This window comes from Psammomys obesus, unplaced genomic scaffold (genome assembly GCF_907164565.1).
Source record: "Psammomys obesus unplaced genomic scaffold, mPsaObe1.curated_primary_1811, whole genome shotgun sequence".
In the NCBI taxonomy this organism is placed as follows: Eukaryota; Metazoa; Chordata; class Mammalia; order Rodentia; family Muridae; genus Psammomys; species Psammomys obesus.
The window spans coordinates 34,948,627-34,961,853 of NW_026593286.1; the positions used below are offsets into that span (position 1 = coordinate 34,948,627).

A 13,227-nucleotide genomic window follows, 5' to 3' on the forward strand; every position below is an offset into this window, starting at 1 on the left:
TCATAAAGTATTTACTGACAACCAGCCTCCCACATCTGACCTCTTCAAATGCTTTTTCTAGAATAGTAAATTGGTGTGTGCTTTCTATGAAGTGTGTATAAAGTGACATCAGTTATTGGTTTTACCCTTTCTGCTGGACACACACACACACACACACACACACACACACACACACACACGCTTGTCATGGAAAATGACCCCTGTTAAAATGAGAGTCTCCTGCCAGGTCGGTAGCTCATGGTGTGCTCTCAGTGGGAACTCCCTCTTGGATGTCCTATTGCTGGTTTCTGTGGCTTGTGTCCCCAACCTCCCTTCCTTGCCATGTGTCCCCGTTCTCTAGAGGATGGCTGAGATCTGCCTAACTTGGGATCATATTGTGCTTTCTGTAGACATGTGAGCCACCCCCCCCAAAAAAAAAAAACAAACCCAGAACCTCCATGAAATGTCACATCCTTCCTGTCCCACTCCAGTTGTACCCCAGCATGACTTGTGAGAAGCAACTCCTCTTCCCTGGCATGAATTCTAACGCAACATACATCTCCACTCATGAGGCTGTAGGAGATGTACTGTGGAGTGCTGTGCAGCTCTGGGCCTCAGGACTAACCACTGCCTTGTCTGCATTTACGCCCAGGTCATACCCCGGCCCTGGCTTGTGCTCCTAACAAAGACGTGGCTGACTGCCTGGCCCTCATTCTGGCTACCATGATGCCTTTCTCTCCTTCCAGTTCAATGGCGGCTGTCAACTTCGTTTGTTTTAGAAAAGAGAATTTGAGCAGATCAAGCCTCTCCAACCTGGGCAGTAGGGTTAGTCTGTGCAGTAACAACGTGGGCTCTGAGGATGGGTACAATGAAAATGATTCTGATTCGGAAACATTCTAACTCTGGACTGTAGAGGCGTTTCCTCAATTGCCTGTGTTTCAGGAAGGGGTGGCAGCTTGAATTCCAGGTTTCTGTTGCATTCAAGTGTGTGAGGCCAGGAGGAAAGGTGTCAGTCTAACCAAGAGAGGGCAAGTAGGCTGTAGGCTGAAACACACACAGATGGGCCTGGGTTGTGTTTTGCTTCATGTTTTCTTTAAGTCTAAGGTATTTCTATGAATGTCTACCTCTCATTTTAAGTAAGGAAAAAAAAATTAAGTACGTAATTCTTCATCTATGTGGATAATGCAACAGAGAAACAAATGTTCAGTCTAAAGACTTTCTTTTTTTCACATACTCGCCAGTGAGTCCTCTGAGGTCTGTAAAGGTGAAGTTCACATCCCCTGGGAGGGGAGGGAAGAGATAGGAAATGCCTAGACCCTCTTCTCACTCTGCTGTTTACTTCCTCACTAGAAGCCAAAGGTCAAGGTTCATCTTCAGACATAATGCCTATAAATCAACCTCTTAAGGGAGTACACCTGACCCCGCCTCCTCTTTAGGAAGCCGTAAATACTGAGCTTCTTCCCAGGATCTCAGTTACAGTTGCCAGATGAATGTGAGCATTGATTATGATTTTGTTTTGTTTTATTCTGTTTTGTTAAACACAAATGGAATAGCACCAGGGCTCTCCATAAGAAACCTGTGAGTAATTTTTCAGTGGAGTAATGGATCCCAACTCTCTCCAATAACATTTCAGGTGAAATTGCATTGTGCCAAAACTGGAAACAATATGCAAGTCAAATAGGAAATCGCTGTTTATTGAATCTGCTCTTAAATGAAAATGCTAACTTTGTAAGGGCATTAGAATGGCTGGCACTGTCCTTCAATGGTAGAATAGCAAAATAGCTGCTCAGTCAAGCTCATGCCACAGGAATGACAGTGTGCCTGTAAGAGGAAACCAAGAAAGTGAAAGCAGAAAGCAGAAATGGTTGATGTGGAGGTGCAAGCCAGTTGCCAGTCATTTCAGTAATAAAAATCAGCATTGTGAATCCTGTGTCTGCTCCCTCTGCCAAAGCTTCTAGGTCGAATGGACCCCGTTCTCCACCTGGAACGGCTGTGCGAAAAGAAGAATGAGGCTTTAAGAATTGCATACATACACATGACACATGTGAATATTTATGTCTATACTTCGTCAACCAGCTATCCATGAGGACCAAAATGTTTCTGCCTAAACCGGGAGATTTTAAACTCTTTCTTTCTAAATGCAAGTGAGAACTGTTGTAACTTTTCTATGGGGTTAAAATGTAATCTTTTTTGCATACCAGTCTTTGTTGTATTTTATATTTCTAATGACACATTTCTAGTTGACTGCTTGACATTTGTAACTGATGGTATGTTGACAACAGGTTTTTGTTTGTTTAGTTTTCAAACTAGAGAATATGTCCGTATGCTTTGATGTAAATGTGTTTGTATTTATTTGAAATGAAACAAATGCGGAGGAAATATCCACTGTTTAGGTTTCTCTTTTTTTTCCCCTCTGTCCCTTTCCCTCTCTCCTACCTGTCCTCCCTCCCTTCTGACCTCTGTCTCTCCCCATCTCTTGTTTTAGTTGCTACCTACCTATTTAGAATAACAAAGTAGGTGGGGAAGAGCCTGGACTCTGAGCTAGCCAATAGCTCTAGGATTAAACCCAGCATTTCCCACTTCCACCAGCTGGCTCTTGGGTTTTACCATTGCTTGGCCCGGCTTTATAGCCAATCAGAGCCCTTCTGTGAGATGAGAACTGATGTAGCAGATTATCTAGATACAGGTAGCCCAAAGAAAGACCCAGAGACTACAGAAACTACACCAAAAAATACCACATGGTCCTGACAACTGAATGGGAAATGATACCAAGTACGGGCACTATGCCAAGAAAAGGAATTAAAAAACAAACACAAGCCTGAGTGCCATATTCCATGCTGAAGATCCAGGAAAGCCGCAGCAGTGGGGCACAGCTTTACAGTGGATTCTCTCTTCTCCTTTGAATGTTCTATTTTATAGCATTTTAAAAACAGTGTCCTATCACATCTGGATCAGACCCGGAGAACGTATTCTGTTGTTTTCGTCAAGCTGTAAGAGCCCTTACTCTTTTAATATCCTGGATTTAATTAAAATTCATGTTGGCTCTTCACAAATGAAAACCTGTTCAGTGGTTTTATAAAACTGATAATGATTTTATAAAAAAAAAAATTTTTTTTTTTTTTTTTTACACCAGCAACATTTTGTTTTCATTTTTACATTCTTGGTGTAATGTGCCTCGCCATCTGTTTTTGTTGTTGTTGTTGTTTTGTTTAGAGCAGGTGCATTTTAAATAAGGAGACAGCCGGCTAATGAGCAGCGATGACCTCATCTTTAGGGAACCCTGAAGATTAAAGCAGCTCTCCCACTGAAGAGGTGTGATTTGCTGTAGCATTTCTATAGGAATGGAAGTCTTGCTGGTTTGTCATTTAAGGCAGGAAATGAAATACCTGCATTGCTGGTGATGCAGCAGAGAGCAAAGGTGTCCCTTCAGCAAAGAAGTGACCTAGCAGGAACCATTGTGTCCACAGAGATGCACTGACCTTCCCTGGCTCTTTCTGATAAAGGACAAAGGGACACGAGGAAATCAAGCTTGCCAATAGCCGTTCTTCTGAGCTGGTCTCTGTCTTTCTGTCTTTCTACTTGTCTGTCTGTCTCCCCTTCTCTGGCTCTGCTCCCCATTCCCCCATCCAACAAGACCAAATTTTTTTTAGAAGAAATAACTTTTTTAGAAGAAATAACATCTATATATTTCAGTTGTCTCATAAATGCAGCATCGCTTTCTGAGGGGAAAATACTTTCAGTCGTCCCAGTGGCTCCGTGTTTCTACCGAAATGCATTGTTCTTGGAATGTATTTTAGCCACACCACAAGGACCATGTTCCACTGCACATCCTTGTTCACTGGTGTCTGTCTGTCTCTGGTAAATTCATTACTATCTCCAAATTGCCTAACGTCCCAGTAAATAATAGCTCAGGGGATTTCTATTCATCACTACTAAAAGGGCACCATGGTATGTTCTGGGACTTTGGGCAGTAAGCGGTGGCTTGAGTTATTGTTGAGAAAGAACAAGAACACCGGATGGATTTGCTGCTCTAGTTACACCGCGCACTGTTGAGCAGCTTGGTTTGCGGACCCGTTGTGCTGGTCGAGGAGTTCACCCCTTTGTGGTCGTGTGACATGACGTTAGAGTGCCTTTTTATATTTGTATATCCTGGAAATGTTCCATGAAATGTTCTGTATTTTTCATTTGAGTGTTATTGAAGCAATATAATCCTAGTGAGTTTCCTTTCTTTGAATGTACCTCTCCTGTTTCTACCCTCCCCTTTGAACGAAAATGCTCAAGTTTTCTATAGGAATTGTATTTGGCTTTGCAGTGCTCAAATGCTTTCTTCTTACAGAACTGTAAACCATAGGTCAGTATTATAGGGGAACAGCATTTTAAGATAGTGACAATCTGCGTGTGTGTGTGTAAAATGTAATTCTGTGAGTTTCCTACACAGTGATCTGAAGCTCCAGTGCAAGAATCTTTTGTTTAGTAGTTTTGTCTACAGACTACGCTTCGGCATGTGCAATATATCCTTGCAAAGCACGATGATACACATCTTGTGCCAGTGTTATATTTTGTATAACATATTTGTAACAGCATAAACCACTATGTAATTTCAGTGGGATTTTGTCTGCAGTTTTAAAATGTGGACCAGAGTTGAATGACTCTGATAAGCGTCCTGAGTGTAAAAATGAGGAAAATCGCTTTGGGTTCAGTGAAGGACTTTGAACTGGACTGAACCTTCCCCAGCACAGTTTCATACTTTTGCAACTACTGAATGCTCTAATAATGCAATGAAGTACTTACCTGTAATATACAATGGACATGCATTCAGATGGTTATTTTTACAAATAAAAACGGTACAAATATTGTTGCAATTTGTGTCTTGTTTCATTTTTCAGATGTACACTTTTTCCAAATTATGCTAATGTATGTATTTGCCCCCTGACTCCAAACCAAATCAGTTCTGAAAATAATTAAGAAAGCAACCTCCAGATTTGTTATTTATGCTTAAATTATCAGAGGAATAAAAGATTCATTTACTTATGCCTCCAACGTTTTTCATAAAGGAGTTCAGCTGAGATATAACAAAAGTCATGTGATAGATAAGACAGAAGTAGAAAAGTCATGCAATCATGAGAACCACTGATCTTGACACAGTAGGTATGACTGAACTTGAAGTTGCTGTAAACTTCTTTGTGATGAGAGGGACATGTGGAAAGTCCCAAAGCCTGCTGCTGCATCGCTGTCACCATTACAGCGGTCTGGCTTGATGGAAGTGAAAGATTCTCCCTCCACACTGTCCTCGACGGTAGAGTAGAATTTCTGTCTCCATCTGTCCCATGTTTCTCCCGGGATTATTAGCTTCAAGGACAGCTCCCAGAAAAGCTGAGGAACAAACCTAACAATGATGTCTCCAGCTAATGAGAAGGAGACTTGGAGCATGTGGCTTCCCCCTGGTCCTCAAATCACAACGTCACAGAACATACCCTCTCACTTCCTAAAGACCAGCTCTGTCACCAGCTTTTTCATGAAGAAACTGAATTTCCCAGAAGTTCTCCATCCTCAGATTTGCAGAATTAGTGATAGGACCGTGGGGTTTATCCGTCTAGATACTCTCTAGGGTGTTTGTTTTGTTTTATTTTTCTAACAAAGATGTTCTAGAAAGTTTTGTTTTCAATCTTGCCTCATTCTTTGTCTAAATATACAAATCTGGATTGTTGAAGGTATGAGGACCAGGAGCAGAAATCACTGGGAGCTCTTTGTGACAGTGGCAATGTCCTTGAACACCTTCTCCATGCAGGGAAGGCTGAGGGCAAAATACATTTCTTTCAAGAATAATATGGAGATCCCTAAGTTTGCTGTGCCCTCAAAAGCACCAAGGAGCAATGGCTTCTCCTGTGGTATAGTTATTATGTAGGCGTCCCTCTTTGTCTTCAAATTGCAAATCAAAAGATCCTTCTGTGATTTCATTCAATCGGGTTAGAGCCTCATATATCCTTCACTTAATATGCCTAATGTGTTCCAGAATTAGCTTCAGAGACTCAAAAAGCTTTCAGCTTAGAAGGCTATTAACAAGGCATAAAGCCTTGTGGGTAAATGCACTCTAAAGATTGTCTCTTCAGCATGTTTCACTCTGAAGGCGCATTGGCTGTAAAATAAAGTGCAGCAAACGGCGGTGCCATCCATTCACTCAGGCTCCCGGGAAGTAGTTGGAAGTTTGTGGTTGGCCGAATAGCTGGGGACGAAGACTGGGCGGGATGCCGACAGCATTCACTCTCTGGAGGCTCAGGGATGCCAAATGCGCCACCCAGTTCAGTGACCACTTGGTCAGCTCCCAGTTACAGTGCCAAGAGCCCCTTACCCTTGGCTCATCTGCTTCTTCTCTTGTTTCTCAATCATTCCTTCATCAGCTCAGTGCCTGGGAGGTCGGTCATATTTCCTTATCTCTCCCCAAGGAACTGTGTAAACAGGTACTGCTATCTGTCCCATCGTAAGGAGAGTTTACATTCCAAGGTAGTCTAAGCTCGTATATCCTGGTTTTTCCCCAGGAGAGGTTATGTGCAGGTGAGTGAACACACTGAAAGCATCATGAATTCAAGGTGAGCGTTTAATCACTATTAATGAGTGTGGTGTACACACTCATGCGAACATATACACGTTCCTTGTCTTAAGCAAGGGGGATTGTATCTACTCTTCAGGTAGGGAAACTTGTGCTTACGAAGACGGGTGCACATGGTGATACAGCACGGTCTGGAAAGACAACACGGTGAGCTCCGGTAGACACTGGCAGACACAGTCTCTAGCTTTCAGTGACAGTTGGAGTATATTTAAATTCAGGAAGGAAGTTGTACTTTTCAATTGTAAAAAGATACACGTATTTAAAGCACAAAAAGTGAGCCACTGTTTACAGTCACTCGATATCGTGTTGCCAGTGTTACCAGTGGCCTTTGTCTAGAGGGAATTTCTAGGTCTTGCTCTCTTGTTCGAAGAAGATTTGAGGTATACACAAATTTCAAAGCAGCAATGGATTTTATTCAGAAAGAAAAGGTGAGTACGGAATAGATGCATTTCAAGCCAACGAGAGGCCATGAGCGATAGTTACTCACGAACACTGGGTTACTGTTCAGGGCTATCTTGTATGGGTCCAACAGGGACAGAAGTTGGCTGCTTAGGGGTGAGACATGGGTGATTTTTCTCAACAGACTTATCTAAGTCTTTGATTACTGCGCATGCCCTTTTCCATGACCTATCTGATTTTAATTTTACATACACTCACAGGCATAATATTGTAAATAAGAAAAAAATTCCTAAAGGTTTATTCAAAGAAAGCAATTTGCTTTTCTGTGCATGCACCCAGAACCATTTCAGGTTGATTTGGCCTGTTCTCCTTATTTACCAGGTATGTTTAGGATGTGTTTGGAGAAGATCTGCTTTGTTTGGAACAAGATATATATATATGCAGCTTGATGCAGGCGGGGTGGGGGGAGGAGTCAGGTTGCAGGCTTTGTCAGGAAAGGGATATGTGTATATATCAAGCCAAGTGGTGTCCTGTATCACTGAGTTATCTCTGTGCTGGCCCGCCCCTGAAGTATCCGCACGTTTGAGAAGCTTCAATTACTCCTAGTTCTTTTTTTTTTATTATTATTATTTTTTAATCTTTTCTTTCCTTCCTTTTAAAAGACAGGGTCTCACTATGTAGCCCAGGCTGCTTAGCCTTACACTGTCATCCTCCTGCCTCAGGCTCCTGGTGTTGGCATTACAGGTCGCACCAGCATGCCTGGAACGAATGCTGATCTTTCTTATTGTTTAGTTTCCCAAGAATGACAAGCACTGAAGTTCAGTTCTTAACCATAAGAAGTTGCCAGCTATGGAAATATCAGGCAGAAAAGGTTGTCATTTAGGAAGTGCAGGTTTATCTACCTGTGAGCTACTTCAGGAAGGTTAATGTAGATAGGACAGGGGCTCTTCCCCAGATTTGGCAACACAGAATCATTAGTGACTTTTGCAAGATCATGTGTGTCAGAATTGTATAGACAGCCATCCAAAAATAATGGACCAAGGAGAGAAAAAAAGATTGGAGATGGCAAAAGGAAAAAGTCACTAGGCAGGGATAGTGGATCCTGGGAAGAACATTTTGTTTTTAGATAGAAAATGTAGCATTATGATGGCGGAGGAAGGACCTCAAAGAGAGCAGGAAGGAGTTTTGGAAGGGACAAGAGGTTAAGTTTGAAAATAACTGTGGTGTGGGTTTCAGAGCCCTGAAGGTTTAGAGCATGGATTTTGAATGTACCATCATCCTTACCGACCTTTTCCCCAGATGCTAGGCTGTAGGCATGGTATAATTTGAAAGCAGAGTTCAGCTAGAGGCAGAGCTTTGCCAGATGAGCTCACTGGGGGAAAGGCAGCAGGACCAGTATGAGTGCAAAGGCCATGGATAGTCTAAAGTAGGTCAGCAGGCACGCTGAAACCTGAGGGGGGGGGGATGCCGAGGATTTTATAGGTGGTGCAGTCGGTGGGTCAGAGATGAAAAGACAGAAGAGTTGGAGAGTTGTGACACTAATTTGTGAGCTGGCTTCGGGTTCTCGAGGGTGAAGTCCACGAGTTCGGCAGTTCTGATAATGACAGGATACTAGCCACGACAGGGGGTGAGTGAAGAGAAGAGGCAGATCTTGGAGGACTCGAGGGAGCTGGCAGGATGGCTCAGTTGGCACCTGCTATGCAATTATGAGGACCCAGCACCCACAGAAAAGACAGGTGTGGCGGTATACACCCATAGCCCCAGAGACAGGAGGAGTCGCTGGAACTCCCTGGGTAGCCACTCTGGTCAGCTGGTGCACTCTGGTCTCTAAGCTCAGGAAGAGACCCTGGCTCAGGAAATAAGGTGGAGACCTATAGGATTGGCCTTTGGCCTGCACACATATGACACACAAACACACATACTGTACACACAAAGCACAATTATTAAAAATAATTTTTAAAATCCCAGAGAGGGACAACATGAGACACGGCTCAAGAGGCATTAACACACAATTTGAGCAAACTTGAGAGAATCAGGCCACACTGAAGCGTGTACTGCTCAGGTATTTTACTGACAGTCCACACACCCTCAAATCTGACTTATTGTCAGACTGAAGACTGGTTTCAGGATTAAGCCGAAACTTCTAAAGGGAAAGGTGTCATATTTCTGCTAAAAAGAAAGAGGAGCCCTTGACTATGACACAGTCGCGGGTTTTAAGATCATAAGAGTTTAACCTAAATGTGATTTTTCAGGCTCCTCAGAAAACTTGACAGATGGCTAAGAGCTGTAGAATGAACAAGAGCAGTGCAGAACTGACAAACATGTTAAAAAAAATCATAGTGAAAGATGGAATCCTTCTCAGGGGCTTTCAGAGAGAACAAAGGACTAACATCACTAAGCGTGCTTTAAAATATCAGATTTTTCTTTAAAAATTAACTTCTAACTGAAAAAAAATAATGTGGGTTCCAATTCTTTTGGAATTTCTTTTTTCAGAAATTGTTTTACTTCCAATGCCATGTTTTTTTTATTTTATATCCATTTTGGGCAGGTCTGAGATTTATTCCTGACTTACTGTATTATGATTTAAAATCTGTAAAGATTCTTTTACAGAACCATAACCTATTAATTCATTGATTCTCTGCTGAACTTCACTCACAAGAGGCTACTCCTTTGTGTGGATATTTTGATCAGGCTGCTGGGCTCATTTTGTTTTGGCATCGGTGCTGAAACCACTGATAAAGGGCCCCGTTGGTGCCATCTGGGAGCTTGCTTTGTGATGTCACAGCTGACACTAGAAATTAGATTGAGAAAACCAATTAATTTCTCACAATGTATTTCAGATACTGCAAAAGGAAAGCCTTTGAAGAGAGCCAACAATAGCTCCTAGAGATAAGAGCATCTCTTCTCGTATGTATTAATGATCTACCCTCATCATCCATGCCACCACACTCACGGCCTGAGTGTGAGGTGGATGGCACAGTGCAGGGGACATGCTCGCTGAGATGTCACTTGTGCCACAAATTAAAAAAAAAAAATCACCTTATGAGACTGCTGAGACCGACTTTCAGTTGGAGAGAATAATTAACGGTCAACACGCCCTGCGTTCTTATGAGGTACCATGCACCGTGTTGAGTGCTCTAGATACTTACAAGAGCTGTAGGAGAGAGGGACACTATTATTGTCCCCATGAAGATATGGCTGACTAGTGACAAATTTGCCTTCAAACCCAGTCAGGTGGATTCCAGACATCTATCATTTTGGCTCTGCTACATATAGAAGAAAAGAAAGTGCTTGATTTCCCTCCCTCCTTTCGCAGCCTTTTTGTTTTAAAATTAACATTAGTGTATGACTTTGCCTTTGTGTCCGCATTATGTATGCTATAGTTTGGATCAGGACTATATTCCGTGGCACTAGTAGAAGGTGGTAGACTCAGGAGGTGGGACATACTGGGTACCCATTGAGGGTGTCCTTTTAAAGGGCACTTTGGGGGACGGAGCTATCCCTTCCCATTTTTCTTTTTCATCCTGGTCAAGTGTGAGCAGCTTCACTCTGTCACGTGTACTCGGGTGACATGGTGCCCACCCAACACAAAGCAACCATCCAATCTTTGACTGAACCTTTAAAATGCTGAGCCCAAAGAAACCTTTTTTCTTTATAACTTGTTGCGGTAATGGAAAGCTGACACACAAGCGGTCTACAATAGTGAATTTTAGAAAATATGACCCATGAGACCAAACCAGTATCATTTTAAAAAGAATGCTGACAGGGCCAGCAAAGATGGCACTTGGCCACCAGGCCTGATGATCTATCTGACTTCTATCCCTGGAACACACATGGTGGAAGGAGAAAACCAACCCCCAAAAGTTATCCTCTGACCTCCACACATGTGTGCCAAGGCACATAGGTATACACACACACACACACACAAATCTATTTTTTAAAAAAGAATACCAGCTTTTTTAGATATGATTGCCATGTCATTAAACTGATCCTTTTAGAGTATTCATTCCTTTTAGGAATTCATTGGTCTTTAGTAATTTTTTAACATTGCTTAAGCATCATTACTAATTTCATAAAGTTTTTTATCTTAAAAACAAGCCCTATGCCTATTGCCAGTTTTTCTCTGTTTTTTTTTGTTTTTGTTTTTGTTTTTTGTTTTTCATCTAGTACTCACTAGTTACTTTCTGTCTATGAATTTACCTATTCTGGATATTCATATAAATGTAATAATAGGGTTGTGACTTCATGTGGTTCGTTCTTTCATATTTTAGCACATGCTAGTACTTGCTTTGCTTTTAAGGCCAAACAATATTCAGTTGTGTAGACACACTATTAGCATGTTCATCCTGTTCTTCAGTCGGTAGACATTTGAGTTGCTTCTGGTTTTGTGTTGTAAATAATGTTGGCAGATTTTTGAGTGGATGTAGGCTTCAATTTTCTTGTAGGGGCTTTTGTGGCTACATTTACAAGAGAGATTAGCCTGTACTTTTCTTGTGAGGTCTGTTTCTTCATATGGTGTGAAGGTAACACTGGTTCCATAGTAAGTTTAGAAATTTCTAGAAATATAGCCTCTGTCTTCAGACTGTAGCCCATGACATACTAGCACATTCTCCCTACCTGAACCTCAGCTTTCACTGAGAACCTTGTGTACAGGTTCCTCTCTGCCTCCAACCATGCTCTATTCCATAAGCACCTCTGGGCTATCCCTTAGGCATGGTTACAGTAGTGGCTCAGGCTGGCCTGAATAGGAGGAGCCTGGGCTACAGGAAGAACCCCATGTGGGCCCTATAAGTGGGGTTCAGGACTTTGGAGTTAAGAATTCTAGCATCCTGCTTTGAACAGTGGTGCACGCTTGTAATACCAGCACTCTGGGAAGCAGAAGCAGGCAGATCTCTCTGAGTTTGAGGCCGGCCTGGTTTACAGAGTGAATCCAATACAGCCAGGACTGTTACACAGAGAAACCCTGTCTCAAAAAACCAAACCAAACCAAACAAAAAAAGTAAAAAACAAACAAACAAACAACAAAAAGAATTCTAGCATCTTGGGTGTCAATGTCATTCAAAGGGAGGGGGCTTGGGGTAACTGAGCACCTCCTCTTTGGCCCATGCTCTATTTGTCTGGTGGAAAAGGCTATCACTAAAAGGTCCAAGGCAGTTGTCTTCTACATTGGGGCCTAGGTGTGCTATTACTGCTAGCTAGTGCATTCTTCTGGCATATATAGCTTCACTATTAATTCTTCAGAAAAGGAGATGTGCATGTCAAAATGTTTGTAGCTTTTTTTGTCACAGTAAAACTTAGAGAAAAATTTAATGTAATTCTAGTATATTTCTACTATGAAAAACATACAGCTGTTAAATATAACAAATGTTGTCAAGTATTAAGGATGCCTTTAAAAAACAAGTTTCAGTAAAAATATTTGCAGTTACCAACTTAAAAACATATATTAAAAATCCACAAATGGGAAGGGGGAATAATTTTCTTTAGTGGCGTGGCCACTGTTAAGTTGCCCACGTTTAATAAATGTAAGCAAATGTAGTTAAATTCAGTGGCTCACAAAACAGATGAACAAAAAAACATGAAACTGGGAAGAGGGCTTAGAAGAAAGAAGAAAAGTTTCAGTGATAGTGGGAGGGGAAAAGAGAGATTAATGGGAGGTGAAAATGAACAAAACACATTACACTCATGTCTAAAATTGTTGAGAATAAAAAATTAAGAAATCTTAAAAATCAAATTTAAAAAATAATAAATTTTAAAAGAAGAGTACACTAAAATCCATATGCGTTTATAGATGTTTAGTTGTCGGATGATCATGGACAGATATGGTGAGGTTCACAGTATTCAAAGAGGAAGTTACAAGGGATGCCAAAGTTGAGGTTAATGGAAAAATAACACAACACTAAGTGAGAATATAAAATATACCATATGAATTTGGTTTCTCTCACAAAAGACGTAAAAACTTGACCATGCCTATGGACAAGGACTAGAATGTAACAGAGTAACTAAAAATATTGATTTAATCAAGTGACAGAATTGTGAGCAAAATTTGCTATGGAATTTTGGTGTTGCTTATTTTTCCAATAAAGTTTCTGAAGGGAAAGGAGACTGGAATGCCTGACTGGGAACTGGGAGGCAGATCAGTTATCTTTCCTGCTGGGAAAATAGTCTGTGCTCTGCAGTCAAAGATGCCCCAGGGAAAGCCACAAAGCACTGAAGAACATATCCTTTCATGAAAAATAAGACTA

At 41.5% G+C, this 13,227-nt stretch overlaps 1 protein-coding gene across 2 annotated transcripts in view; it reads left to right on the top strand.

The window, feature by feature from the left end:
• Window positions 1-4,837, top strand: part of Ankrd44 (ankyrin repeat domain 44) — a 267,140-nt gene extending 262,303 nt beyond the window's left edge. Inside the window, exon 28 of one of the 2 annotated variants that reach the window (XM_055616616.1) lies at window positions 1,931-4,837. In XM_055616616.1, coding sequence (XP_055472591.1) covers window positions 1,931-1,989 — 59 coding nt within the window. In that variant the 3' untranslated portion in view covers window positions 1,990-4,837. Of the gene's footprint in view, window positions 1-631 lie in introns of both variants that reach the window. The other variant, XM_055616615.1, reaches the window with a different exon arrangement.
• Window positions 4,838-13,227: the final 8,390 nt, after the last annotated feature.